Source organism: Lutzomyia longipalpis, chromosome 2, assembly GCF_024334085.1.
Source record: "Lutzomyia longipalpis isolate SR_M1_2022 chromosome 2, ASM2433408v1".
Taxonomy (NCBI): domain Eukaryota; kingdom Metazoa; phylum Arthropoda; class Insecta; order Diptera; family Psychodidae; genus Lutzomyia; species Lutzomyia longipalpis.
The window spans coordinates 3,095,848-3,122,407 of record NC_074708.1 but is presented as its reverse complement, the minus strand read 5'-3'; the positions used below and the strand labels follow the sequence as shown (position 1 = coordinate 3,122,407).

Below are 26,560 nucleotides of genomic sequence, written 5' to 3'. Positions count from 1 at the left end.
TCCTTTTTACGGATTTTTTATATAGATTTTGGAATATTTTTGTTTTTTGGACAATTTATCTAGGTACCTATCCCTAGCCTAGAGCGAAAATTTACAATCTGGTCTAGAGGTATTTAAAAAAATATTTCTTGAGGTGTCCAAAAACTTCAGCTTTTTTGGACATTTGCTTGATTATGAGGAAAAGAGAAAAATATTTTTGAATATTTTGTGAAGTGTCCAAAAACTTCAGCTTTTTTGGACATTTTCTTGTTTATTTACATTATTATTTAATTATTTTTATGAAAAATATGAAAAAAATAAAATTTTGAAAATTTTTGACACATGCGACATCGGCTCATTTAGTCGACGATTTTGTCCAAAAACATACAGGTGTCCAAAAACTTCAGGGTGGTGAACTTTTCTCTCCGAAGAGCGTCATGAGATGTTCGGAAACATTCGCGAGGAGTTCGTAAACGTCAAAAAATTCGCGTCAAGTTATTTACCCAAAAAAAGAGCATGAAATGACGCAGTGGGGATAAAAATTATCATCAAATTATTACCAAATTTCTCAAACGCACACAACACAATTCCCCCCAGAAGACAGTGCAAGAAGAAGTTTGCAGGAGACGTTATTAAAAGACAAACGCGTGTCTTGGCGTACACGAAGAGGGAACAAAAAAAGACGTCGTCGTGGTGAATGGAGGAGATCTGGTGGTCAGAGAGTGGAGGAGGTGCAAAGTGAATTCATTGTCAAAAAAGAATTTTTGTATTATGTAAATTTTCATCGTGAATTGATCTGTTTGCTCCGCGTGTTATGTGCCGTGACTTTCGACAGAGTATCGCGAGGATTGCAGCACTTGTGTTGTGGCCAGAAAATTGGCAAAATTGTGAATCATCATGATTGTGGACAGTGGAGGGCATTTTCTTTCCTTCCCAACAATCTGATACTTTGTTGTGGGTGTTTTATTTGTAGCACAATCTCTCTCTCTCTTGTGCAAGTGACAGTGACAACGGGCTGCTGTGACGAAGTAATTCTTTTAAGGGAAATTCCCCACAGGAGAAGAAGAATGTATTGGACAATACACCTCGAAGGTGGACCTAGGCGTGTTAATCATGCTGCTGCAGCTGTGGGGAACTACGTGTACTCCTTCGGGGGCTACTGCGTCGGTGGGGACTACTGTTCCTACGACGTCATGGATGTTCACATCCTCAATACGCTCAATATGCGCTGGTCCATCGTACCCACGCGCAAGGAGGACTACAATCATCCCCTCAAGTACCCCTGGGTGCCCTTTCAGCGCTACGGGCACACAGCTGTTGCCTACAAGCACCTCATCTACATCTGGGGCGGACGCAATGATGAGATTGTTTGTGACATTGTCTTCTGCTTCGACACCAGCACCCACAAGTGGTTTGCCCCCAAAGTCGTTGGCACCATTCCCGGAGCACGCGATGGACACACAGCCTGCGTTGTGGGGCACAAAATGTACATCTTCGGGGGCTTTGAGGAATCTCTGGAGCAGTACTCGCACGATGTTCACTGCCTAGATCTCGAGACGTTGACGTGGCACTACGTGCAAACCTACATGGAGCCCCCATCGTATCGGGATTTCCACTCAGCGGTCGCCGTGAGGGATCGCATGTACATTTTCGGGGGGCGCAGCGACAGACGGGGTCCCTACCATTCTCAGGATGAACTGTACAACTCTGACATTATGTACCTCGACCTCAAGACAATGCATTGGCACATGCCGCGAACCACAGGAAGTGTCCCACTTGGCCGTAGGAGCCACTCTACCTGTAAGTATCTACCTAATATTTTTACAAATAAAATTTTCCTGCATAATCTCTCAAAAGATCTCTGTCTCTGTCTATCTGACCAAAGGGGTTGATCACTAAGCGAATAAAGTGCACTTTAAGGAGAATATTAGGAATATTGTTTCTTGTAAGATTCTAATTTGTTTTAAGTTGATCAAGGAATTGATCAGAATTCCCTATTTAAAGAAATCTTGCATCGTAAACACGCCTTTAAACAGAATTTAATTAATGTAATTGAAAAAGGAAGAACAATCTTTATTTTGGACCAGGATTCCCATTAATTGGCCAATGTTAACAGTAAAAAAATACATTTTTCCTATAAAAAAATTCCTAAAAATGATAGTTTAAAAGATATTTAAAATATCTAACCTTTGCAAAACGTTCAAACCTTCAAAAGAATTAACACATTGATACAAAAGCAAAATATTGGTATTTTTCACATAAAACTTCTTATTTTTATCAGACGATTAAATCCCATTTGAATGCACTTTTTCATTGAACAAAATTATCCTTGAGATTAACGTTTAATCGAAACGAATAAGTCTGGTTATATAAATCCGAAAAATTAAAAAAAAAATAACAAGGAAGAAGAAGAAACGAATAAAGGTACATTACCCTCAAAAAGTTTCCAGGCAAGACTAAAATGGGATATTTTGGAAGGAAAAATTAAAAGGGCTATATCTCCGCCTGTAGTGAACCGATTTAAAAAAAATAGTTTTGGAAAGGTACATTTCTCACCTTTCCAAAACATATCAATTTTTGAAAATCGGTCAACCCGCTAATTTTTGGCAGCCATTTGGGTAAACTTAGGTGGAACACTTTTTCCCATTTTCACAAATTTTGACTTTGACCTCTTGCATCTCGGCCGCTAGTGCACCGATTTTGATGAATAGAGTATTGTTGGAAAGGTAATTTAATTCCCTTTCCAAATCTGTTAAATTTTTGAAAATCGGTCAAGCGGTTCGGTCGTGGCAGCTATTCTAGTGAACCATAGTGAAAAAATACACTTTTGACTTTATTACAGCCTGTGATTGACCGATTTGAACAAACTCGGATTCAAATGATAGCTAATCATGTCCCCTAGCTTTAAAAAAAATATTCCGATCCGTCACGTATTTTGTAAAAAATTCTGATTTTTTCTACAATTTCTGTGAATTTTTAGGATAATTTCTCATTCCGGAAGTTTAATTACGAATAGTCCGGGAGCTGAATTATAAAGAATTTGTGAATCTTTCAAATTCTTCCTACAATTTTACTTTAAGAAATTCTATGAAATATGTGAAAAAGTTAAAAAGAACCTTTTCCGGGATCTCCATTAGAAGTATCCGGAAGTTAAATATTCCAAGAGAAAATGCCATAAAGTTGTCCCTTCCCTTTTTATTCCATTTGCAGTTGTATATAAGAATCGAATCTACGTTTTTGGTGGCTACAATGGCATCCACGATCAGCACTTTAACGACATGTACTGCTTTTATCCGGAATTCAATATGTGGCAATTGTTGCATAGTCGCGGGGAAGTACCACAGGCTCGACGACGTCATGTGTGCCTATTGATTGGGACAAAGCTTTACTTATTCGGTGGTACCAGGTAAATTCTCCTCCCCCACACTCTATTCCTTTAAATGGAATATTTAATAGAAATTCTCTTAACAAATATTCTGTTCGTTAGCAGCCCCTCGAAGCAATTGGAACAGTCTGAACAGAGTTTGTGTGATTTCAACGATACACACGTGCTGGACTTTGAACCAACCCTCAAAACTCTTGCCCTCATGACAGTCCTGGAGCACCGAATTGACCAGTCGTGGCTACCCAGAGATATAAAGTGAGTTCATTGCCATTTTTCTTGTTCATTTTGTGTTTATCTGTTTTTGAGATTTCGGTTAAAGCTTTGGTTTATCGCAAAGATTATCTTCTGAGGGAGAGAGAGAGATTGCTTACAAATGTTTCGAATTCTGCTATTTGGAACTCAATTTAATGTTCATGATTCATTGCTTTTTAATTGAAAGACAACTTAAAGGCTTCAATGGAGAGTTGTTAATTACTTTTCTTGCCTTTTTTGGGATATGTTTCATTGGTAATTCAATACATTTGTAATGTTGTTGAGACATTAGTGGGGAGACCATCTATTTTCCATTTAGAAATGAGATTTTCTTTTCTTCTTATTGAATAAAAGAAGTTAATTTTCTTGTAAAATTGAGTGATTTTTAAATAATAAAAAATCACTCTTTGAAGCAACGCAGCATATGCACTGAATAAAATAAAATAGATGCATGAATTTTGGCAATTATGAGCCTCTTGATTATTTTTTTTCTCTGATAAAAAATTTTCATGACCTTTCTACAGCAATAAAATTTATATTTTGAGTATTTTTGTCATAAAAAATCATTACACGAATAAAAGTGAATAAGCTTCTTTTGAATATTTGCAAGATAAGGTCTAATTTCTCTGACAAAAAAACATTTTTAATTAAAATTCCCACCTGCGCTTCTAGACACAATTGCGCAATTTGACAAAGCTTCATTATAAAACAACTTTTGGATATTAAATAATTTGAATTTGGAAGAAGCGAAAGCACCTAAAAATTCAAATTCAATACGTGAACTTTTGAACGTCCGGTTTTTTATTACACAAAATGTTAATCACGCATTTATTTAAACTAACTCAAACACTTTGCCACATTGGAATGACCGATAAAAGCTCCAATTGTAATAGAACAATAGAAAAGACGCCAAATGAGGGGATTTAGGTGTGTGAAAGAAAGGAGAGAAATGAAAATGAAGTTATTGAATTTTGTGATAATGAAGTGCGCTTCTAATTGAAGAAGGTTTTTTTACGAAATAAAACGTAGAAGAGAAGGTAACAACAAAGTCTTTTTTTTTGCAAAAGTCAACAAATACGGAAATTAATTGGTTTCCATTAAAAAAAAAGTCTCAATTTATTCCGTAGTTTTGCTTCTCAATATTTATTTTTTTTTACAGCTGAAAAAACTCTCAAAGTTGCAAATAAAATGAGTAGGTAGTAAAAAAAAATACTTTTTCAGCTCAAGTTCAATTCGCAATAACGAAAGTAGGACGTGCTTTTTGTGCGATCAAGAGCTTCTTCTTTTTTTTTTATTAATGTATGTTGGGAAAATTAAATAAGATTGAATTATACGACAAGGAGTTTATTCAATCTTGTAGAGAATTTTATCAAATAAGAAATTCATTTTCAATTGAGATTAAGCTGGGAAGAACCGATAAATATTTGTCCAAAAATTGCATACAATGACGTCATTATTGTGTTTTTTGTATCTTTAATACTTTAAGGACCGAAAATTTTAACCTCAAACTTTGCCCTCAATTTTCTCACAAAAAGAAAAAAAAGCTTTTTTCTAAATTTTCTTTCGATGAAGGATAAGGAATTTATCGAAATAAATTGGATAGATTTTATTATGTGATGGTTTAACCCTTTTGCGTCGGCATGAAGCAAAAAGAAACATTGAAATATGCAAACTTTTTTATCTTTGATCTTCTTTGGCTTTTTCTACGGAAATTAATTTCATTTCTATCTTGGAAAAATAATTAAATTTACTTAAACTATGGAAAATAAAAGCGTATGACGCAATTGACGCGAAAGGGTTAAAAAAAGTCAAATTGGCAGTGATAGCTAATTTTGTCCTCTAAGTGTTAAATGTGTAAAACATTCACGGTTGTGTTTCATTGATGAATTTTTCTGTTTGAAGCATTCAAGCTAATGCTTCATTAGTATAATTTTTGACAGGATATTTTTTATGCTTCTTTCATTGAGAGACAAAGAAGAATCATGACTCTGACGTCATTGTTTGAATTTTTAGTCAAAGCTTTGCAGGTTTTTTCCCCAACAGATCCGAGTGGAAAATGGGGAAGTTTCTTTACCAATATCTTATTCTTTTTTTATCCTTTAAAAAATTATATTCAGAACTTTATGATGACACGTATACAATATTGAATACACTCCTTTTGACGTCATAAATCGAAAGAATCTCGAAAAGGGAAAGAAAATGAATTTTCTTGAGGAATTTTTTTACCGTCAACATTTTTTTTCTCTCTTCTTCATTTGAATTGTGCTTATTTATGTATCTTCGTGATTTGCAACATTTTAGCGGATTACGAAATCACCATAACAGCTCTCGCATTATTTAGTACCTAACTCCATTATATTGATTCCCAATTCCGTAATCACCGTATAACGCATATTTTCTAAGGCAAGTTGTTGGAAGTTATTAAATTTTATATTTATTACTTCAACAATATTTTCTCTCTCTCTCTCAAGTTTTTTATGGGCGCATATTTTTAACTAAAAAACTGACCTTCCCGCTTGAATATTTTCTACAAAAGCTCCCTCATTCTTTATTTTTTATTTATATTTTAATTGATAAATTTTCAGGCTGGAAATACGGTCAATGACCACACCAAATATCATCAGTCGTCCACTAAATAATACCGGATAGTTGGACTCTGCTCCTACACAGGACATATACAAAGTAAAGGATGTGTGGCAAAAGGGACAAAATCAAGTGCTATAGGATATATTTTTTTTTCAAGAGGAGGAGGAAACGCACATCGAGATGAATTAATATTCAAAATTTTCCTCTTCTTCTCACAGCCCAATTGAATTGAACAAAAAAACAGCACCAAAAAGGGGCATTTATCTGTTTAAAAAAAAATTGATTTTTTTCTTTTACAGCGATGAAGGTGATAGTTCTTTGAATTTTTCTTGTTTAGAAGTTATTACTTTTAGTTCACCAATTTAAATGTGATTAACAATAAAGACTAAAATAAAACAATAAGTGGATGTGATTAGAAATATAGAATTTATAAAAAAATGGAGAAGAGAATTTCACTGAATTCATAAATATTTCATTCAAACAGAGGAAATCGGGGCAAATTAGGTCAGAGGAAAAGGGTTAAGGAAATGTTTAAAGAAAGCAGAGTTTCCTGATAAGCCTCAATTTCCGCTTGAATCTGCCCTTCTCCTTGAAAAATCTTGTGTGAAAAGTTAGTTTGAATAGATTTTAGTGTATGATTCTTTAAAAAATAATTTTCCTAATTGAAATTAAATATTTTTTAAAAGTTTTTTACATTAAAACCTCTTCAATTTACATAATTTTCAATTAATTTTTTCCAAAGGAGTTTAAAAGCAGAATTTATCACATAAAAAAAAATTCTTGGCAGCTAGAAAGGAGTTCATGCACAGACCATGTTAAAACTTCCTCTATCGAAGAACAATTTTGACCCATTTCATCTTGTAGAGAATAAAAAAACATTGAAAAATCATGAGAGAAATTCCCCAATATCCTCTGGGATATTACAAGAAAATTGACACTTTTATTAATTATGCAAAATTAATTTGAAAAAGATGAAATCCTCCGCGGAAATTGCGCGACAAGTCTTTGAAACGTTTTTTATAAGGATAAAAATTACAAATGGCGTCGCAATATTTGATTTTTTTTAACAATCTTTATTTGCATTTTTCTATGTGATGCCAGTTGACATTTTAGAGTTTTTCTCGCAATTTTTCTATTTTTTTTTATTCTCTACAAGTTAGAATGGGTTAAAATTGTTCTGCGATAGTGGAAGTTTTTACATGGCCCGTGTATGAACTCCTTTCATTTCAAAACGTTCAAATCACATGAAAATTAATTTAAAAAAAAACGAATAAATGTTGTAAGATAGACTTTAGGGAGGATTTTAGCGAATTTTGATCTCTTGAAATGATTTTTTTTTCTTCACTAAAAATCACTTTTGTCGTATTACAAAAAAAAAAACTTTAATTAACACGAATGGTTGTGCTTGATAAATGCCCCCTTTGAGTGCACACAAAACCCATAATTTTTCTTCATTATCACGAACCAATTTTATCAAAGAAAAAAACATCTTCATTGCGCAATAAGGACACATAAAGTCTCCAAAAAGAAAAACAAATTTGTAAATATAATCGTGTGTAGAAAGTTACATCATTTTGTATAATAATTTATTTTAATAAGAAAGAAAGAAAGATAAAAATGCAGAGAGATGTTAATTATTTAATAAAAGTTGTTTATTTAGGCAACAAAGTGTGGTGTGGAGATTAAAAAAACAATGCAACTACACGTGACTATGTATTGAATTCTCCTTCCTGAATTGCTCCAGGAAGGCATCCCAGTGCTCAATGAGTCCCTGCTGATCCATTTTCTTCCAATTCGGCGACGGACGATCGGGTGAGAGCCAATTGAAGTCCGCCAAATCCTGCCAATTGTTACGCTCAACGTCGAGTCCGGCATTGTGGAAGTCCGCGTGGATGTTGGGGTAGGAGAAGTTGTAGGCTGCCGTGCGGATTTCGGCGCAATCCTCAATGATTCCACGGCACGTGACATGGAGGTAGATATCACAGGTGTGGGAGGTATGGAGGCGCATTTGCTGGCACGCAAAGACAAACTTGCACTTGTGGCAATCATCAGCAAAGACAGATCGTGCCACTGGACCCGCCAACACCACGCAATTCTTCAGTTTTGACAACTGAATGGATCCCGGATGCCCCACAATACGCACCAAGCAATTCTCCAGATCATTCAGCGTGATATCCTGCCCATTTGTAGCTGAGCCATCGAGAAGAATTTCCTCATTTCTCCTCCCATCAACCGTCCACTGAAACACCTGACGCCCCTTCAGCCCATCGAGCTCATCAAGGGGCTTCTTTGCCCCATTTTCACTCTTCTCAATCAAAACTTCGGGTTTTGTGTAGGATTTAAAGCCAAATTTCTTCTTGGGAATCAACCTGGTGCGCTTCTCCTCCGCTTGCGCCTGTAGGTCATTTATCGTGCCCTGACACGTTTTAATTTTGTGCTCTGTGAGGAAAATTGTCGATGTTGACAAGTACTTTTGCAGCTCTTGAATACTCCCGAGGATCTTATTGAAAGTCCCCGTGAGTTGCGTTCTATCGCCTGGTTGCAAATTATTCAAATTTTTCTGAATCTCCCGTGTTTTCGTACCAAAAACCTGCTCAAAATACTCCAAACCCTCATATTCGGCGGCTTCCTTGCTACGCAATTCCTGCAAATTAGCTAAATTAGTCTGCCTCTCCTTGTGACGTCTATTGAAAAATTCCGTTATTCTATCCTTTCCATCCATTGCTCCACACACACTTTGTAACTACTTATCAAGACCTAAATTCTTTCTATTTTGCTCCTCAATCTCCTGCCTTGTCTTCAAATAAATTGGCTTATCGTCAACGGCTTCACGTAATTTCTTCAGAGCTAGAGCTGTTTTACGTTTATCCTCTGCTAAACTATCTACGGTAGTACGTTCTCCAATTTGACGCAGTTTATCCTGTTTGGGTTCGGTAACTTTTAGTAGGGCATACCCTAGTGCTGAACAACCAATCAACCACAGTGTTGACTTTACGTAGACATAAATTGAAGCCATAAGAGATGTGGAATCTAGAATAGATTTTATATTCTTCGTGAGAGACCAAAAGACACCTAAACTTAGGTTCTAACTAGTTCTAACAAAGCCGGAAGGATAGAGCAGGAATAGGGTTACCACTTCTAGGGGTTTTACCTGGAGACTTCGGGTTTACGATCAATTTCTGATTGAATAGACTCTGTAATTTAGGAATTTTCGCTTTTTTTAGGTAAAGGAAAATCGTCTCAAGTCAGACCTGAGTTTTTCTAAACTAGAATAGACTTTAGTTCTTTTTAAACTAGGTTTAAGTTTTTTAAGACTTAAGTTTTTATTAGGGTCAGGCTTTTAAGATTTCAAAGTTAAATCAGGCTAAACTCTTCACTGTTCAGGATGTTTAAGATGAAGCTTTTAAGGTTTAAATCGTTTTGATATTTAAAACAGGTCAGGTCTAGAATGCACTAAACCCTTACCTCAGCATGACTTAGGAAACTTAAGCTCAGTTTTAAAAAATTAGGTCTAGTTTAAAAGAAGTTAATATTTTGCCTTAAAAAACTGAGATTTAGCTTTATGGTTTAGGGGAATCATCAGAAATGTTGGCAACCCCTAATCTAATAAATAATAATAAACTTTATGGAAATTAGACTTCGATTAAAAAACTTAAGCTCAGTTTATAAAACTGAAGCTTGATTTAAGTAAATCAAGCCTGCCTTAAAAACAACACAAGCCGTTCCTTTATGTTCGAGAAAAAAGCGACTTTTTAAACATATTAAAAAAAAATCAAAATAAAAAAATTTAAATTAAAAAAAAAAGTTTTCTATCGAGAGACAACGTAATTTTTAGTATTATGGACATTTAAAGGGGGTGGGGTAAGTAAAATCTTCTGGCCAGAATGCAATGTGAGATGGTAACCCTAAGCAGAGAGGAAAAGCCTTTGAACAAAGAGATGTGACTCACCAATCCTTCTTGGACTGAGCCTTATTCCACTCGGAATTATCCAGCTGACGGATTTCTGCACCCTTCCCCAGAAATTCTCCAACACGATAGAATCCCTCGAGAGCAAATGGGAAGTTCTCGTTCATGTACTTCCGGAATTCTAAACGAAAAAAAAAACCAAAACAAACATCCGAATATCAGCCGAAGGAATTACGAAGCTAACCCGAAGTTACGCATGCGATTTTTGGGGCCCCCTCGGATGACTCATCATGTCATCCATATGCGGCATTTTCCTTCATTTCCCACCCACATAGACCATGAATCCTCCTCCAAATTGCCCTAATCTTACAGGGAAATGCAAAGAAAATTAACTTACCGCTATTGGTATTCATACGATGCCAGACGGCATAAGAACCAGCGAGAAAAACAAATTCTGCTGCCAATCCAATACCTAAACTTCTCTTGAAGATTTTCCACAGGTGTGATTTGAAACTTCCTCTATACATATTACACCGGAAGCACCCCCAAAATTAATTGCAAAGTCCCTTTACATTTACTCTCTTTTTTTCCGGGAGACGTGCACACTTTTTCTTTTTCGCCACGACAATTGCAACAATTCGTGGTATCGCTCGGTGTATTCGCGAACAAATTGCAAGTGCTGCAAACTTCAGACTGTAAGTTTTACATTTGAAAAATCCGTTGGGAGTAAATGATTTTTTCATTCTCAAGAATTGAGAGAAAATCTGTTCTATGCATTCTTGAAATTTCAGTACAAAATTCAAAGATTTTAAGGGTTTCTTGGTCGCTGAATAAGGTCCATTATCTTGATTTTATGTTCATTATTATGTTACCTTGGTGATGATCTCACCATAGAAACTTTTCACGTTATTGTTGCCAAACAACAAAACATGGAGCGCCTGGATCGAGATTTCAGGAAGAAGCGCCTCTTGAGTAAATTCGAACCAATTCATTCGGAGGAGGAAGATATTTCTCAGTACCACAACACCATTGTACCGCATCTCAGTGAAAATTCCACTGTTCCACCGGAAATTCTGCAATTTGACTACTCCTTCGGCTATAACTGCAAGAAGCTCTCGAATCTCTGTTTGATCGATAGGAATGTCTTGGTTTTTGCATCTGGAAATCTCATTCATTTCCTCAACATTTCAAAGGTCACGGTCACAGTGCGAAGGAGTGAAGGAGGAGTTGGAATTGGGAGCATTGCGGTGAGAAGATTTTTTTTTCTTTTGAGATTTTTTTCAGGATCATCAAGGATTTTCCCATCTTCTAGGTCAATCCAAAATATAATTTCCTAACAGTTGGTGAGAATGGGCATTATCCGGTTATTTATCTCTACGAATATCCACGAATGACTGTTGTGTCGAAGCTAGTGGGTGGTGGAAAGGCAACAATATCCTCCCTGGCCTACAGCAACAACGGTGAGATGTTGGCATCCCAATCAGGTCTCCCAGATCTCCTGCTGACTATTTGGAATTGGCGCGAAGAGAAGATTATCCTGCAGCAAAAATCCTTTAGCTGCCCCGTGTTCAATCTCCAATTCTCAGCCATTAACGACATGTCCCTGATCACCTGCGGAGTGGGACACATTAAATTCTGGAAGATGTGCCAAACATTCACCGGCCTAAAGCTCAAAGGGCAACTTGGGCGATTCGGCAAGACGACAATTTGCGATATCTACGGCATCCTGGCCATTGAGGAAGATAAAATCCTTTCGGGATGTGCCTGGGGGAATATCTTAGTGTGGGAAAAGGGAAGAATTCAGTATGAGGTGTGTCGAAAGAATCGCCGTCCATGCCATTCAGCCCCAATTACACAGATGCTGTGGCAAAGTGGTGAAGTCCTCACTATTAGTCTCGATGGCTACGTTAAGGTTTGGTATTGGGATACAGTTGAATCCTCAAGTCCTTGCTCCGAAGATGAAGCTTTCATTGAGATTGAACCTCTCTACGAATACTTCATTGGAAACGCAACCCGGTGCAGTGAACTCATTTCTCTCGTCAAGAGAAACCCAAATGATCCTCAGGACTACATGTGGCTGGCACAGGATGGCAATGGGGGTGTATGGTTGTGTGACATTAGCCCTGAACCCTTCCCCAAGCCACCTGTTTTGATCTTTTGCTGCCACGCTGGGGAAATTATGGCTATTTCTGCGAGTCCAATTACAAATCATATTGCAACTCTTGGGAAAGATGGTCGTTTGCACATTTATGATTATGAAAATCATCAATTAATCCTTCAGCATCAATTCCACGCGCCAGGAAGTGATATGATCTGGTTGCCAATTGAATGTGATTCATCGGGAAGTACTCTTGTGACTGCCTTCCAAGATGGAGCCCTTAGGATTGTCTTCTTGGACATTGTGGCAAAGTCAATTCATCTCTTTCAAGCCATTAAAGCCCACAAGGGACCTATAAAGTCCCTAATCCTCAATCCCCTAGCCAGCCTTTTAGCTTCCGGATCAGAAGATCAAACAGTCTTCATTCATTGCCTCAGAGAAGAAGCGAAATTAATTAATGTCCAGCCCATTGGGCTAATACGAATGCCTTCGGAAGTTGTTGCCTTAACGTGGAATCCCAGAAATTCCAATTGGCTCCTAATTGGATGCAAACAGGGAGAAATTCTTCATGCAAACATCCCGGAAAATCCTGAATTCTTCACGGAAAATACATTCTTCATGAAAAATGTGGAAATTCAGGAAGTTCTCTGCCTCCCAATGAAGAAGGAAGTTCAACGAATGAAACGTATTACGGAAGTTTGGTACAAGAAAGCCATTATGAAGGAATTCATACCGAGATATGCACCAAAGGTAACAATTGTTAATCCTCCATCTGTGCATGATTCCCAAGAATTCACCGCAAGCTTCCAGAGGGAGGAGGAAGAAGTGGAAATAAGTGAGGAAGATCCTGGAGAAATTCTCTGGATGAAATTCACGGATGATGATGAAGCATTCTGGGTTGCAATGTCCGGAGATGAATGTGGGTATTTGTATGAATATAAATTTAATGAGGAATTCAATCCTGTTAAATGTATTACAATTCCCGAAGCGGAAGATCTGGAAATTCGATCGTATCTGTACAGGTGAGATGGTTTGATGTAGACTAGTTTGTCCTAAACTATTCAATTCCGGCTTGCACTGAAGCTCGACATTTGAATTTAAAATAAATTCAAAGAAAAACGTTCGTTATTGGCTTGCTTCCTCTACTACGTCATAATCAGGTGGAGCCTTAGTGCAAGATTAATTTGAATAGAATATTCGTTATTCCCATTCTTCTATACAAAAGTCAATCATAACGCGTCCAGTTATAAGAGTTGGTGTCCCACAACGTGTAGAAGTTTGTTTATGCGTTGTAATACTATTTGTGAGCAATATTAGTAGGCAAAGTTTATTTTTTTTGTGAAATTCAGCAATTTTAAGCATAAAAATGGTCATATCTCTAGTTCTATAACACTTACAGAAATTTCGTGATTAGTTTTGGAAAGGTCTTGAAATAAGCTATAATTTGACATATATCTCAATGATTTTCAAGGTCACCTCTAGAACACAAAGTGGCGGATTTTTGTTTCACAAAAAGAGTTTTTCGCATTTTTCGTCATGAAGAAATGGTTCTAGAGGTTTCTGATGTTCTAGAAAGTTGTAGATCATTGCAAAACCTTTAATTTGATACCAAATTGAGCAAAATCGGACAGACCGTTCAAGAGATATGACTCTTAGAACTTTTCAAATACAAGAATTTTTCAAATGGCTATATCTTCTAAACGGCGACATAGATTTTCTTCATTTTCGGACTGGTGACAAATATTGAGTCAGGCTACAACATATCTAAATTTAAAGGAAATCTATAACAGATGTTCGGAGATATAGCCCCTTAAAGTTAGGCAATTTTTGTTTTTGTTTTTAGCGCTTCTTCCGACAATTTTTGGAACTTGAAACGTTCTAGATAGTTGTAGGGCTTCTTGAAACCTTTCATTTGATACCAAGACCGTCAAAATCGGTCAAGCCGTTCTCAAGTTATATCGAAAAAACACTTTTTGCTTTAGGTCGCCATATTTGCTAAACGGCTTGACCGATTTTCAAGTATGAGTTATCGATGAAAACGTCTCACTGAACACTACAACATACTAAAATATCAGACCTCTAGCTATAAGGGAAGTGGTTGACAGTAGTTCAAAATGGCGGATGGCGGCCATTTTGAATTCTGAAAATGCAAAAAAATGAAATTTTACACCCACATTTCTATAGAAAACTTCAAACACGAAGTCTCTATCTGTTACCGTTCTCGAGATATAAGGCAAAGTTTGGACCACCGGCCGGAAGGCCGGCCGGATCAAAATTTTTCCACCACCATTTTTGTAATGTGGGATGTCTAAAACGTGCTCATACCAAGTTTGAGCCCGATCTGAGGTGGTCGGTTTTTCCGACGATTACAATACTTGGTGTTGGCCACGAAGTGGAACACCAACTAATTATCTTCTTAAATTTTCTCAGAGATAATTTAATTGCTTTCGGAATGAGCAACGGCATGATTCGTCTTACAAGGATTCAGGAGGATTTCCGCCTATTCAACGACTACTGGCAACTGGGGATGCACGATAACAAAAAAGGAATTATTCCACGTTTAATAAACAGCCGCGATGGGAAGTTTCTCTTCTCAATCGGTCACGATGGGAATATCTTCTCCTATCGATGGAATTGCCCAGAAACATCCACTCCTCAACCCCCTGACACAATTCCCGGCAATTCCTTCCCGATTAATGCCCCAAAAATCCCTGATAGAGATTTTTCTTCAACCCTCTCCCTCGAAGAGGAAAAACAAAAAATCTCCGATGAACTCCGCAAGAAAGAAAGTCAAATTAAGAAGCAAAAAGTTCGTGATATCCTCACGACGTATCGCGGGGAATTCTGCAATATTGTCCAGAGGAATTTGCAGCTTCCGGAAGAGCAGAGAATTGGGAATAGTGATGAATTGCAAATTGACGAACGGATTAATAGGGATTTGCAGAATTCCCTTGAGAAGGAGATGAATTTGCTAAAGAGAAAAATGGCATTTGATGTTGAGAAAGCAAAATTAGCGAGTAGTAAGATGATGCACTACTTCATTGAACCCCTTGAGACGTACCCCATTGAAGTAACAGGACTAAACACACCGAAGAGTGTTAAATCCTTTAGAGTCCAGAAACTCAATGAAGAGTATTTTGCCTGTAAATCAGATTTGGAGAGAAGAATCCTTCTGGATGTGGACAAAATTACGTAGGAACTCCTAACAAAGTTTCCTTTAAAGGATCATTTTAAACTTCTTTAATAATTCTATAATTCTTTTTTCAGGACGAAGGAACAGAGATTATCCATTGAACTGAATAAAAATCTAAGCTACAGCCATAGACCTATAGTCCCAGAAGCAGAGGGCGTCAAGATGAATCGCATTGAATCCTTCCTGAAGGATCTAACAGAGACAAAGAGTACGTTCAATTTGCACATGAAAATGCGACGTCTTCTCAGCAAATACCAAGAGAGGAAATCCCGCGAAATGGACAGGAAGCGTGAATGGGAGTGTGTTAATGCCCAAAAGCCCAATATAAATGTCAATCATCCAGACGATGAGAAAGCCCTCATTGATGCAAAAGCAACAATTGGTGATTACAAATTGAAGACAGATTTGAAGCATCTCAAGACCGAAGATGGTCACAATATGCTCCTGGATAAATACAATGAAATCCTCAAAGTTCGTGAGGAGATTTTTACAAAGAAAAATGAATACAATGAGAAAATTTTCTTTTTACGTCAACGAAAAGCTGATCTTGTTGCCCACATTGGGCGTCAGAATGAGAAATTGCAAGAGATTCATCGAGAAATCCCTCCGGGAGAGAGGAAATTCCTCCCCTCCCACACGGAGATCAATGAGAAAATTGAATATCCGGAGATTTCTCTGAAACTCGTGAAGCAGGATGATATCTTTGGTGTTTCACGGGAAGATTCCTCCCGGAAGAGATCGCAGGAAGATCAAATTGTTGAAGAATTTGACATTGATGCCCTTGAGAGGGAAATTCTCTACCACACTGATGGGCAAGAAGAACAAACAACGTGGGAAAATGAGCTTCGTTCTGCCCGAATGACAAGGAAGCTCTTTGAACAGAATCAACTAACTGAGGAAATTGCCGAAAGGATTAGAGATTTCGATGAGAATCTCATTCAGCTCGATCACGAACGTCTCAGCGTGGAGCTAGATGTGAAATTCCTCGAGATTCATCTTCTCACCCTCAATGAAGAATTAGAAATCCTGCGAGATTTCGAAAACAGAGAAGTTAATCTCGTGGAAAATGTCGATGCAATGATGCTGGAAAATAGCCAACTTCTCGGTACAATAATGAGTCATGAAACAAAGCTGGAGACCCTCAAGAAGAATCTGCATAAACTCAAGGAAGAAGAGAAGACTTTTGCGACAAAATTCCAGGAAAATTGCAGTGAAAGTCGCTTCTTTAAGATCTTCAAGGGAATCTTCGAAGGGAAGCATGGTTCTGTGGACTTTCCCCCGGCATCCCTCAGTTCAATTGATATTGGAAGTCAGGAATGCTCCTTCCGGTACGATGATGAAGCAATTGATGAGTACGACAGAGAATTGTATCATTTTGTGCTACAGCTCCGAAGGCAAATGCTGGGAAATGCTGAAGCTCAAACAATGGAACAGCACAAGATTACCGAGACAAAGGCAACTCTTGAGAAATTAACTGAAACCATCAAGAATGTCCAGAAGGATTTAGCTGAGAAGCAAGAGAATCTTCTAAAGTCACGGGTAGGGCAAAAATTCTCTCTTTTTTTGATTTTTCATACTCTCCACTAATTTTTGACTTGTCCTCCCAATGTATGCCTTTCTACATTCTCATGGAATACATTTTTTTCTTTCAGAGAGAGAAGCAAAAACTCCTGAATGACGTCAAAACCGTTGTGATCTTGCGAATGGATCAACTCCAGTACTTCCGGGAGAGGCAGGATTTTGAGAATGTTGAGAAAACTCTCCTTTTCACCAATGAAAATGTCGCAAAGCTCTATGCTCGCGTTGGACAGCTCGCTGTTGAAACTGTTGAAGCCAAGAGGAAGCATCGTGTTAACATTGTCCACCTGTCTCGCCTCAAGACTGATTGCCACTGCATGGAGAGTGAAATAGCACAGCTGAAGATGGACATCAAGTCAACAATGATGAAGAAATTCGGCATGACGGTGAATCTCGATGAGCTACAGGAAGCCGTTCTGAGGCGTCTTGTCTACGAAATTCGCCTCAATATTGACACCATTGCTGAGGATTTCGACCGAAAGACCACGGAGCAGAAGAGAATACTCTCAGAGAAGAAAATTGACTACATCCGGGTGATACGAGAGGGAACGGATAAGCTGAATATCCTTACAGTTCTGCAGGAGGAACAGAACTTTCTCAGTGAATTGCTCGCTCATCAGGAGAGGATTCGTGAAAATCGCAAGACAAGACGCCAAATTGACTTCTCGAAAGATCTCGAGAGACTCCGGGAGATTGCTAAGCAGCAAAAGGCACAAATTGAATCACTTCAGAGGGAAATTCGAACGCTTAGCCTCAAGTGCAAACCCTTTGGATCCCTTGGCCCCGATATCTTGATCACACCACGCGATCATAGCGCCCCATTTGAGCAGAAAGAGTACGAGGACTCCATCTTTGCCAGTGTCATGGATTCCCTGCCAAATAGTGATCGTGGAGGAAGCCCTGACTTCCTCCTTAGCATGGAAATTGCCAATATTGTCTCAGCCTTCGTGGTGAAAAGTCTCGGAAAGCGTTTTGGGGAGAAGCACGTGAAGAGATGTTGTGACAATCTCACAAAATACTTCCTCAACGTTGCTAAGAATTTTGACTTTTCCAAGAGCGAAGAACTCCTCCCGTGTATTGTTCAGGATTTCCAAGCCTACCTTCCGGATGAGTGCCGTTGGACAATCTCTGCAGCTGACATTGCCAATGTTTTCGAGCGGATCATCACGAAATTCCGCACAGTTGAGAATGATGTGGATTTCAAGGATGTCATCTCGGGAATTGTCGAGAATTCCGTGGAAATTGTCACGGTAACCGGGGTGGATACGTACACAGATGCCCTGATTACGGAGATCTTCCGGCAAATCTGTGTAACCCTCCAGCTGAGTGATTTCACCGACAAAAACCACATTAATCTCCTTGTGGATGCTGTTGCAACCATTTCTGATCTCAATCTTCAAGAGGTAAACATTGAGCGAATCGTGAGGGATGTTGAGGAATTTGCCACGACAAATCTAACAGATGACATTGATTCTAGCTTCATAAATACCCTCATTGGGACATTTGTCGACAAATTACGAAGCAAATTAGCTTAAGAACTCCTCGTAAATAATTTAGCTGTGTTTCTTTCAGACATAACTTTTGTGTACCGAGCAAAAATCCAACAATACCTCATTTTTGAAAATCGGTCAAGCCGTTTAGTCAATATGGCCGCCACAATTTTTCATTGTAAAATCGGCCATAACTCGAGAACGGCTTGACCGATTTTGATCAACTCGGGCTCAAATGAAAGCTCTCAACAAGCCCTATAACTCTCTACAACATTGGAAGTTTCTAAAGTGACCGCAAGTGGCGCTAAAATCGAAAATCAAAAATTTTCGATTAGTTTTCGATGAATATCTCGAGCACGGCTTTATAGAATTGCTTCATATTTTGGTATGTTATAGTTGACTATAATATCCTTCACCATGGAAGGATGGCTCGCGCCAGGAATCACAGCAATGCGCGAGTTAGCCTTCTCTAGAGTTTGCCACCCCCAATCTTTGACACACTTGAATTTTCTGCCAGATTTCACCTCAATCTTCATCAAATATCATACTTGTACTGACCTCTGAAGAAAGAATCACAGCCCGTAAGTAAAACTTACCAGTACATTCCCTTTTCTCCTCAATCTGTAACATGCAGCTGAGTTGGGTGTAACATTTAAAAATCAACTTTCTCGTAAAAATATTTTAATAACAGTCGCTTAATGTGAAAAAAAGAGAAAATTCATGACTTACGTTTTACTGCTTCTTGAAGCTCTTTAGAATTGGGTAGATATTGTCGAAGGCATCGTAAATCTCCTGTCGTACTTTTGCTCCCGTCAGTACAACCTTCCCGGACACGAAGATGAGCAAAACTATTCGAGGTTTAACCATTCGGTAGATGAGTCCGGGAAATAATTCAGGTTCATACGAACTGAATTTGGAGTGTGTGAGAACGAGACCTTCAAGACGAATGGGGAACTTCACATCGCAACTTCCCACCATATTTTGAATTTTAAAATCCAGAAATTTTGCCTGAAAAACAAAAGAGAATCAATTAAAAATTAAATTCAAAGAGAATTGAAAGGAAGCTTCTTACCGTAAATCCAAGCTTTTGGATAATTCTCGCATACTTCCTGGCAGCTAATCGGGAATCCTCTTCGCTCTTTGCACCCGTACACACCATTTTTCCCGATGAGAAGATCAGGGCTGTTGTACGTGGCTCCCGGATACGCATTATAACAGCTGCAAAACGCTTTGGGTTGTATTCTGCATTCCTTGCATGGAGGGCGATTCTCTTTAAGTCTAATTTGCAGTTTAAATTAACTGTTGATACGATATTTCTGCGATGGGAAGAGGAGATTGCAAGAAGATTCAGATATTGGGGTACTTGGAAAATAAAATTGATTAGCCCCTTGGGCAGAACTTACTGCAACTGTGGAATGATACCCGAATCAGCTGGACCGGGTGTCATGGGGGTCATTGGTGTGGCAGGCCCCATAGTTTGGTGGATATTAACACTATCAGCCCTATTCTCCGTCACGGGCGTCATTGATGCCATCATACTCTGTGGTGTCTGTGGCTGCATCATACTCTGCGGTGTCACGTAGCTTGGTGTGAAGGAATGCATACTTTTCGTGGGTGCCGGCAGCAGTGGGGGCACCCCCATTCCCGAAACACTCGACGATGTATTCCCAAAGGAACTGCCGCCCAGTGATGGTCCGGGCGGCATCTGTTGCATCTGCTGCTGATGTTGATAAGCATTTGGGAGGATTTGCTGATCCTCCTCTGGCTGATGCACCGGTGTACCTATGCTGGGTATTGAGAACCCCGGACTCGGTAGCATTTGATCCATTTTCACACAAGTTTTCCCTTTCCTGCCTCTTTGATGTTTTCTTTTGACCCCAAAGTGAGGTTAAGTTGCAATTTGATACCCAAATTCGTTGGAGTTTTGTTCTTTTTCACCCCCTTTCTAAAATTTCTATCTATCCAGCTTCTTTAGGGTCTCTAGGATATTCTTAACACATTACTGAATGAATTATTTGATGAAATGTAGCGATAAAAACAGAGGAAAAGCCACTTTGCAAAACCAAACTGAAGTTTTACCACCTTGAAGTTTTCCCTGTGATTTTACAACATTATCATCAAAAATCAGATATTTCATACGAACATTCCGTGGAGTTCTCCAGAAAAACCTCGAAGCTTCCAATGAAATTACATTGATTTTTTATGTGGTTTTGAATTTATTGTACTCGCAGGAGACACAGAGACGCTTTTTTCCCGTTTTTCCCATTTTACCCACTTCAGAACATTTTTCCTCTGTACTCCAGCTAATTGTGCACATCCTGGTATTCCGGAAGATGGCTGCTGATACGACCAAGAAGGTGAGAATGCTGGTAATCTTTGCGTTTTTCAATTTGCCTCATGTCCAATAAGAATTGCCCCCCTCATGAAAACACGTTGCAAATGCCCCATTTTCCGGGAAATTCCTGACAATTTGGGATGTTTTCCTCATCTGGGGCTCATTTGCTATGTCCTGGTATCAATACCGGGTGCTAGGAAGTGAGATTGTGGAGAAATTGAATCTGCTGGGGTAAAATGTGAGGTTATGCTCACAAAATTTCCGCATAGAAAATATGGATTTTTTTCTTATAAAATGACTAAAAGTCTCCACACAAGTTGTTCCTTTAATATTAGTATCAATTGCAGGTTCAGGAGTATAAGGATACGCTAATTAAGGAGGCTGAGGATTTAATAATTCGCGGATTTCCAGAGAAGATTGTCAAACTCAATGAAATTCTCGCAACTCCTGAATTTGCAAATCGCAATTTTGCCGACGTTTATCAGGTAATTTTCCATGAAAGAAAAATCTTAATTATTTCAGAAGGTAATTTTCTTGTTTGGAAAATATTTTGCAGGAGCTCAACATTCCAGTCCCGGATGCAATTCCGGTGAATAGCTATGGCGATGCAAAAGAGGATCCGCCTCCTACGAAGAAAGCCCGTATGGAGACAACGGTTTCAGGAACAAAGGTCATGGCACTGCCTTCGGGGAGTGTTCACTGCAACGCACCTATTTGTGATCTAATTAAAATCGTCAAGCCTGTCATCCGGGGTCTGGTTGAGGATTGTACGTTGAATCATTCAAAAATCCCGTTCCGGATGATTTTTTTTATTGATTTTTTTTGCTTTCTCTTCTCGTCCACAGCAAATGTTCTGAAGATGTGGATCTCATTCTTGATTCCCAAGATTGAGGATGGAAATAACTTTGGGGTATCCATTCAGGAGGACACCTTGTCTGAGATTCAGACGGTTGAATCCGAATCAGCTGCATTCTTTGAGCAAATCTCCCGCTACTTCATTTCGCGCGCAAAAGTTATCTCCAAGGTGGCCAAATATCCCCACGTTGAGGACTACAGACGTGCTGTTCAGGTAAAATGCCTCACCTGCTTCCTCCTGTGCTCCTCTTTGAAGCAGAATTTATACTAATTTTATGATTTTTTGCAGGAACTGGACGAGAAGGAATATCTTAGCTTGTGGCTGGTAATGTGCGAAGTTAGGAATCGCTATTGCTCCCTTCATGATATTGTGACGAAAAATCTGGAGAAGCTCAAGAAGCCACGATCGTCAAATGCCGAGAGTCTCTACTAAATTCCTCCCTTTGTGCACTTCCGGATGGCGGAAAACAAAAAGTGCTGAAAAGTTTATTTGTGTGCACTCATTTCAACACCGTTATAAACAGTCTTTGACATCAAATTGAAATACAATTTAAAAATGAAGAAAATGCCTTTTATTTTCCTTGGAAGATCCTTAAAAATTAAAGATCTCTTTCTTTTTCTTTTGTTTTTTTTTTTGCAACGTTGTTTTGTGATCCTTCCGCTGAGGGCGCTGCTAATCACGTCAATGGTTTTGGCGCCAATTTTCCAACAACAAGAATTCTCTTCGCCTTTTTTCTGTCCCCCCAAAAAGTCATCAAAACCCATGAATAAACCTGTGATAGTGACTGAAGAAGATCGGGAGAGATACAACAAGTACCTGCGTAGACTTTCTCTATACTACAGACATTTATTTCCAGTAGAAAATATCCATAAATGGCTCAACAGACTGAATAGAGGTTAGTTTTTTTCACATATAAACATTCTGTCCGGAAGTGCTGAAGAATTCTTTTGTTCCCCACAAGAATCGAGTTATTTTAGTAAAAGAGAATTCGCCCTGGTGAAGCGAGATGTGCAGAAGAATAAAATCTACAGCCGATATAATTCCTTCATGTCCCTCTATTGGTTCCGGAAGCGTATTCAATATGAGGTACCGCATACAATTGAAATTGGGGCTGTTATGAGTCAGAGGTAATGATGATTTTTGGTCAGGAAGTGGAGAGTTTTCTTTTGAGATTCCTCTTTATCATTTAGGCCAATCAATGCAAGGATTGGGAAGCACTGGTACGCCGTGGAGAAGGAATTAGTATTTGATATTGATGTCTCTGACTACGATGAGGTCAGGATGTGCTGTAGAGGAGCGAGTATTTGTCAGAAATGCTGGAAATTCATGGTGGTGGCTTGCAAGATCCTCCGTATGGTTTTACAGGATGATTTTGGCTTTGAGGAAATGCTGTGGGTGTTCAGTGGTCGTCGTGGGATTCACTGCTGGGTAAGCGATCAAACTGCCCGAAGCCTGACGAAGGAGCTCAGGGAATCCCTCGTGAACTACTTCATGCTGCCCCTGCGCTTCCTAAAGCGCAATGATGAGCTGCAGATTAAATGGGAGCATCCCCTCATTCAGAAAACCCTCAGAATTGTAAAGGAGTACTTTGAGGAGATCTGCCTGGAGGATCAGGACTTCTTCTCATCGTGGAAGAGTATTGAAAAATTCCTCATTAATGAAATTCCCGGGGAGCAGAATCGTAGGAATCTCCGGGAGGTGATCGACAATGTCCACAGTCATGGGTCAGTTGTCATCTGGAGTGCCTTCTGTGCCTTTGTGGAATCCCTGGAGGATCGTGAGAGTCGTAATTGTGATCTAATTGAATCAATTCAGCTGTATTTACTCTACCCACGGTTGGATTTGAATGTTACCAAACAAATTGAGCATCTCCTCAAGACCCCCTTCAGTATTCATCCTGACACACAAAAGGTAGCCATTCCCCTTGATCCGGACAACATTGAATCCTTCAACATTGACACAGTCCCCACACTTTCGTGAGTTTTCTGTGTTTTCCAGAATTTTCAAGGATAAACTTTTCTAAATAATTTTTTCTTTGCAGAATCTTAACCAGAGAGATTAGGGATTGCCTGGCAAAGAATGTTCCTGTGAGTTTTTTTTTGTTCTTTTTCTTTAAATCCTTGAAATAAAATAAATTTCTTTTTCCAGGTAGTTAAAAGTTCCCTCATGTATCCATCTTTGATTTTCTTCAAGGATTTTGTGGAGAAGATCAAGTAATCCATGAGGTAGAAGATGACAAAATCCAGAGAAAGAGAGGATTTAATTCAAAATTTTTAACGAACTTTTGGGATTTTCTCTCGGAGAGAAACGTCAAAAATGTGCCTCAGTCCGCTGATGGAGCTGTGATGAAATTCCCGTGTTTTGTGCAAAGAAACGAAGGACGGACAAGCGATGGATACCAGAGTATCCCCGGCTAAACACTACGACATTGATGATCCTCGTTTTCGCATTCATCCCAGCCAACAGATGGTATCAGCATGTTCCGGTGCCCTCCTAACCTCCCTTTTCAGTAAGTTTATGCAGAGAGATTGCTTGTTTATTCAACCCGGAAGATTAGCACAAAGAACCTTGAATTGAATGATTTGCATTTTGTTGCTCACAGTGACCCCCCTTGATGTGGTAAAGACACGTCTCCAGGCACAACAGAAGATGCTCTTGTCCAATAAATGTTTCCTCTACTGCAACGGCCTTATGGATCATCTCTGCCCATGTGGGACAAATGGGATTCTCAAGACAACCCCTCATCTCAATGGCACGATAGATGCCTTTGCAAAAATTAGCCAATCTGAGGGTATTCGTGCCCTGTGGTCAGGATTGAGTCCCACCCTGGTACTGGCTGTACCAACAACCGTGATATACTTTGTGGCATATGAGCAGCTGAGGGTGCATGCAAAGGATAAATACACTGAATTCCATCCGGATTGCACGGGGACTCCGTGGTGGATTGCCATGGGGGCGGGGTCATTGGGTAGAACAATAGCTGCCACCATTGTGAGCCCCCTTGAGCTTGTACGAACAAAGATGCAGTCACAGAAATTGAGTTACTGGGAAGTTGGACAGGCGCTGAAGAGTATGGTTAACACACAGGGAATCCTGGGGCTGTGGACTGGCTTGCGGCCTACCCTTTTCCGCGATGTACCCTTCTCAGGGATCTACTGGACGTCGTATGAGAGCATAAAAGCCCTGTGCAACGTCACAGGGAGTCCTAGTTTCCAATTTAGTTTTATTGGTGGTGCTGTTTCCGGAAGTGTAAGTGCTGTCTTCTCTTCCTCTTCATCTTCCTCTTGCTTTGTTATATAAGTTTGCCAATGAGTTTAATCATTTATCTGTTCTTCTTCTGATTCCCCAGATAGCTGCTATCATCACCACTCCATTTGATGTTGTAAAGACGCACAAACAAATTGGTAATTAATTCATTCTTTTAACCCATTTTTAGGAATTAAAAGAAATTAGTTGGTGTTCCACTTCGTGGCCAACACCAAGTTTTGTAATCGTCGGAAAAACCGACCAACTCAGATCGGGCTCAAACTTCGTATAAGCACGTTTTAGACATCCTACATTACGCGGCCTGGACACCGGCTTAACCGTTTTTGGACAATTCTAGCTCAAATGAACAGCTAGCATATAGATCTACCACCAGTTTATGGACTACGATGGTCGGTCTAGGCCAGGGGTTCCATAATCGCGAATGCCCTCGTCTGTATAGCCACACCTCCCCTCATATCGTTTGTCAACTATGTCTATACAATGTGCACTATGAGTTAATGTTTTATGTTTACCCTGACTTTTTAAGGGTAATTTTATTTAACTTATTTGTGCTGTTCCTATTTAAAAATTTTATAAGATTTTAAACATGGACCAGTGATAAGGAAACGATCTGTGATACCAAACTGTGATATTACTTTAAGAAGGAAGTAATGGGACTCATTATCTTTCACCAGTCCGAAAATGAAGAAAATCTATGTCGCCGTTTAGAAGATATAGCTATTTGAAAAATTCTTGAATTTTAAAAGTTCTAAGAGCCATATCTCTTGAACTGCTTATTCGATTTTGCTCAACTTGGTTCCAAATTAAAGGTTTTGCAATTCTCTACAACTTTCTAGATCATTAGAAACCTCTAAAATTATTCCTTGAGTATAAAAAATGCCAAAAAACTGTTTTGGTAAAACGAAAAGCCGCCATTTTGGATTCTGGGGCTTATTTCAAGACCTTTCCAAAAATAGTCAAGAAATTTCTGTAGGCCTTATAGAAGCAGAGATATGACCATTTTTATCCTTAAAATTACTGACTTTCACAAAAAAAAATCAACTTTGCCTTCCAGTACTAATCACAAATTAAATTACAACGCATAAACAAACTTCTATACGTTGTGGGACACCAACTCTTATAACTGGACGCGTTATGATTGACTTTATTTTTCTCTCTCCGGTTGCAGAGCTTGGTGAAAAACTAATCTACACCGGTGAGTCCACAAAAAAATCATTTACTGCAACATTATGCAATGGTAATGTGGGATTTTATGCTGTAGATACACCGAAAAAACCAAAAAATGAGAGTGTTTTCCCAGCATTGGAGAGCATTTACCGACTCCATGGGATCCGGGGCTTATTTGCCGGAATAATTCCGCGTCTTGTTAAAGTGGCACCAGCATGTGCAATTATGCTGTCATCCTTTGAATATGGAAAAGCATTCTTTCACACCTACAACGTCACACAGTTCCAAAGGACAACGCCAGGCAATTGAGGCTCCTCAAACAAATTGTTGATTTATTCAATTGACCATATCCACACACGTTGTTTGATGATGTACCTTTAAAACATAATTTTCTTTTGTTTGTGTGGCATATAAGTTTTTTTTGTAATATAAATAGCGCCGTTAAGGCATTAAGTTTAGGCATAACA

The 26,560-nt window shown here is 38.9% G+C and overlaps 8 protein-coding genes across 13 annotated transcripts; 5 read left to right on the top strand and 3 right to left on the bottom strand.

Moving 5' to 3' along the window:
• Positions 1-429: 429 nt before the first annotated feature.
• LOC129788645 (kelch domain-containing protein 3) lies at positions 430-7,870 on the top strand. 2 transcript variants are annotated; one of them, XM_055824873.1, is made up of 4 exons: positions 430-1,779; positions 3,190-3,385; positions 3,470-3,619; positions 6,202-7,870. In XM_055824873.1, the coding sequence occupies exons 1-4, from the start codon at positions 1,047-1,049 to the stop codon at positions 6,263-6,265; spliced, it is 1,143 nt and encodes a 380-aa protein (XP_055680848.1). In that variant the 5' UTR covers positions 430-1,046; the 3' UTR covers positions 6,266-7,870. The 2 variants fall into 2 exon arrangements, with proteins under 2 accessions (XP_055680848.1, XP_055680847.1); XM_055824872.1 differs by having other exon boundaries at positions 434-1,779; positions 3,467-3,619.
• On the bottom strand, positions 7,833-10,756 carry LOC129788651 (uncharacterized). 2 transcript variants are annotated; one of them, XM_055824882.1, is made up of 3 exons: positions 10,507-10,754; positions 10,152-10,290; positions 7,833-9,232 (listed from the first exon to the last, which is right to left on the bottom strand). In XM_055824882.1, coding segments are annotated over exons 1-3 (270 nt in total). In that variant the 5' UTR covers positions 10,637-10,754; the 3' UTR covers positions 7,833-9,231. The 2 variants fall into 2 exon arrangements, with proteins under 2 accessions (XP_055680857.1, XP_055680856.1); XM_055824881.1 differs by lacking the exon at positions 10,152-10,290 and having other exon boundaries at positions 10,507-10,756.
• On the bottom strand, positions 7,902-8,924 carry LOC129788355 (tubulin-specific chaperone C). Its single transcript, XM_055824323.1, has one exon. It carries the CDS (start codon positions 8,922-8,924, stop codon positions 7,902-7,904), a length of 1,023 nt encoding a protein of 340 aa, XP_055680298.1.
• Positions 10,757-11,038: 282 nt separating the features above from the next.
• On the top strand, positions 11,039-18,676 carry LOC129788354 (cilia- and flagella-associated protein 44). Its single transcript, XM_055824322.1, has 5 exons — positions 11,039-11,356; positions 11,422-13,229; positions 14,638-15,399; positions 15,475-16,939; positions 17,053-18,676. The coding sequence occupies exons 1-5, from the start codon at positions 11,039-11,041 to the stop codon at positions 18,511-18,513; spliced, it is 5,814 nt and encodes a 1,937-aa protein (XP_055680297.1). The 3' UTR covers positions 18,514-18,676.
• Positions 18,677-19,132: 456 nt separating this feature from the next.
• Positions 19,133-20,575, bottom strand: LOC129788627 (uncharacterized). Its single transcript, XM_055824848.1, has 3 exons — positions 19,872-20,575; positions 19,541-19,784; positions 19,133-19,476 (listed from the first exon to the last, which is right to left on the bottom strand). The coding sequence occupies exons 1-3, from the start codon at positions 20,294-20,296 to the stop codon at positions 19,201-19,203; spliced, it is 945 nt and encodes a 314-aa protein (XP_055680823.1). The 5' UTR covers positions 20,297-20,575; the 3' UTR covers positions 19,133-19,200.
• Positions 20,576-20,657: 82 nt separating this feature from the next.
• On the top strand, positions 20,658-22,224 carry LOC129788629 (proteasome activator complex subunit 3). Of its 2 annotated transcripts, none has more exons than XM_055824852.1 (5): positions 20,658-20,825; positions 21,151-21,288; positions 21,360-21,570; positions 21,649-21,872; positions 21,948-22,224. In XM_055824852.1, the coding sequence occupies exons 1-5, from the start codon at positions 20,802-20,804 to the stop codon at positions 22,089-22,091; spliced, it is 741 nt and encodes a 246-aa protein (XP_055680827.1). In that variant the 5' UTR covers positions 20,658-20,801; the 3' UTR covers positions 22,092-22,224. The 2 variants fall into 2 exon arrangements, with proteins under 2 accessions (XP_055680827.1, XP_055680826.1); XM_055824851.1 differs by having other exon boundaries at positions 21,139-21,288.
• A 130-nt stretch (positions 22,225-22,354) lies between these two features.
• Positions 22,355-23,998, top strand: LOC129788624 (DNA primase small subunit-like). 2 transcript variants are annotated; one of them, XM_055824844.1, is made up of 5 exons: positions 22,355-22,554; positions 22,621-22,786; positions 22,850-23,635; positions 23,701-23,746; positions 23,808-23,998. In XM_055824844.1, exons 1-5 carry the CDS (start codon positions 22,422-22,424, stop codon positions 23,874-23,876), a joined length of 1,200 nt encoding a protein of 399 aa, XP_055680819.1. In that variant the 5' UTR covers positions 22,355-22,421; the 3' UTR covers positions 23,877-23,998. The 2 variants fall into 2 exon arrangements, with proteins under 2 accessions (XP_055680819.1, XP_055680820.1); XM_055824845.1 differs by having other exon boundaries at positions 23,701-23,750; positions 23,812-23,998.
• LOC129788626 (probable mitochondrial glutathione transporter SLC25A40) lies at positions 23,946-26,558 on the top strand. Of its 2 annotated transcripts, XM_055824847.1 has the most exons (5): positions 23,946-24,168; positions 24,262-24,908; positions 25,009-25,063; positions 26,095-26,121; positions 26,188-26,558. In XM_055824847.1, the coding sequence occupies exons 1-5, from the start codon at positions 24,051-24,053 to the stop codon at positions 26,400-26,402; spliced, it is 1,062 nt and encodes a 353-aa protein (XP_055680822.1). In that variant the 5' UTR covers positions 23,946-24,050; the 3' UTR covers positions 26,403-26,558. The 2 variants fall into 2 exon arrangements, with proteins under 2 accessions (XP_055680822.1, XP_055680821.1); XM_055824846.1 differs by having other exon boundaries at positions 26,095-26,558.
• Positions 26,559-26,560: the final 2 nt, after the last annotated feature.

Excerpts from the sequence above, each read along its gene's own strand:
- LOC129788645 (XM_055824872.1), top strand. The coding sequence starts at position 1,047 with ATGTATTGGACAATACACCTCGAAGGTGGACCTAGGCGTGTTAATCAT. Across the intron at positions 3,386-3,466 it reads TACTTATTCGGTGGTACCAG|CAGCCCCTCGAAGCAATTGG; the intron begins GTAAATTCTCCT and ends TCTGTTCGTTAG. Across the intron at positions 3,620-6,201 it reads TGGCTACCCAGAGATATAAA|GCTGGAAATACGGTCAATGA; the intron begins GTGAGTTCATTG and ends ATAAATTTTCAG.
- LOC129788355 (XM_055824323.1), bottom strand. The coding sequence starts at position 8,924 with ATGGATGGAAAGGATAGAATAACGGAATTTTTCAATAGACGTCACAAG.
- LOC129788651 (XM_055824881.1), bottom strand. The coding sequence starts at position 10,636 with ATGTATAGAGGAAGTTTCAAATCACACCTGTGGAAAATCTTCAAGAGA. Across the intron at positions 9,233-10,506 it reads TCGTATGAATACCAATAGCG|ATTCCACATCTCTTATGGCT; the intron begins GTAAGTTAATTT and ends AATCTATTCTAG.
- LOC129788354 (XM_055824322.1), top strand. The coding sequence starts at position 11,039 with ATGGAGCGCCTGGATCGAGATTTCAGGAAGAAGCGCCTCTTGAGTAAA. Across the intron at positions 13,230-14,637 it reads ATTCGATCGTATCTGTACAG|AGATAATTTAATTGCTTTCG; the intron begins GTGAGATGGTTT and ends AAATTTTCTCAG. Across the intron at positions 16,940-17,052 it reads AGAATCTTCTAAAGTCACGG|AGAGAGAAGCAAAAACTCCT; the intron begins GTAGGGCAAAAA and ends TTTTTCTTTCAG.
- LOC129788627 (XM_055824848.1), bottom strand. The coding sequence starts at position 20,296 with ATGGATCAAATGCTACCGAGTCCGGGGTTCTCAATACCCAGCATAGGT. Across the intron at positions 19,785-19,871 it reads GGTATCATTCCACAGTTGCA|AAATATCGTATCAACAGTTA; the intron begins GTAAGTTCTGCC and ends TTCCCATCGCAG. Across the intron at positions 19,477-19,540 it reads TCCAAAAGCTTGGATTTACG|GCAAAATTTCTGGATTTTAA; the intron begins GTAAGAAGCTTC and ends TTTGTTTTTCAG.
- LOC129788629 (XM_055824851.1), top strand. The coding sequence starts at position 20,802 with ATGGCTGCTGATACGACCAAGAAG. Across the intron at positions 20,826-21,138 it reads CTGCTGATACGACCAAGAAG|TATCAATTGCAGGTTCAGGA; the intron begins GTGAGAATGCTG and ends CTTTAATATTAG. Across the intron at positions 21,289-21,359 it reads ATTTTGCCGACGTTTATCAG|GAGCTCAACATTCCAGTCCC; the intron begins GTAATTTTCCAT and ends AATATTTTGCAG.
- LOC129788624 (XM_055824844.1), top strand. The coding sequence starts at position 22,422 with ATGAATAAACCTGTGATAGTGACTGAAGAAGATCGGGAGAGATACAAC. Across the intron at positions 22,555-22,620 it reads GCTCAACAGACTGAATAGAG|AATCGAGTTATTTTAGTAAA; the intron begins GTTAGTTTTTTT and ends GTTCCCCACAAG. Across the intron at positions 23,636-23,700 it reads GACACAGTCCCCACACTTTC|AATCTTAACCAGAGAGATTA; the intron begins GTGAGTTTTCTG and ends TTTTCTTTGCAG.
- LOC129788626 (XM_055824846.1), top strand. The coding sequence starts at position 24,051 with ATGGATACCAGAGTATCCCCGGCTAAACACTACGACATTGATGATCCT. Across the intron at positions 24,909-25,008 it reads GTGGTGCTGTTTCCGGAAGT|ATAGCTGCTATCATCACCAC; the intron begins GTAAGTGCTGTC and ends CTGATTCCCCAG. Across the intron at positions 25,064-26,094 it reads AAAGACGCACAAACAAATTG|AGCTTGGTGAAAAACTAATC; the intron begins GTAATTAATTCA and ends CTCCGGTTGCAG.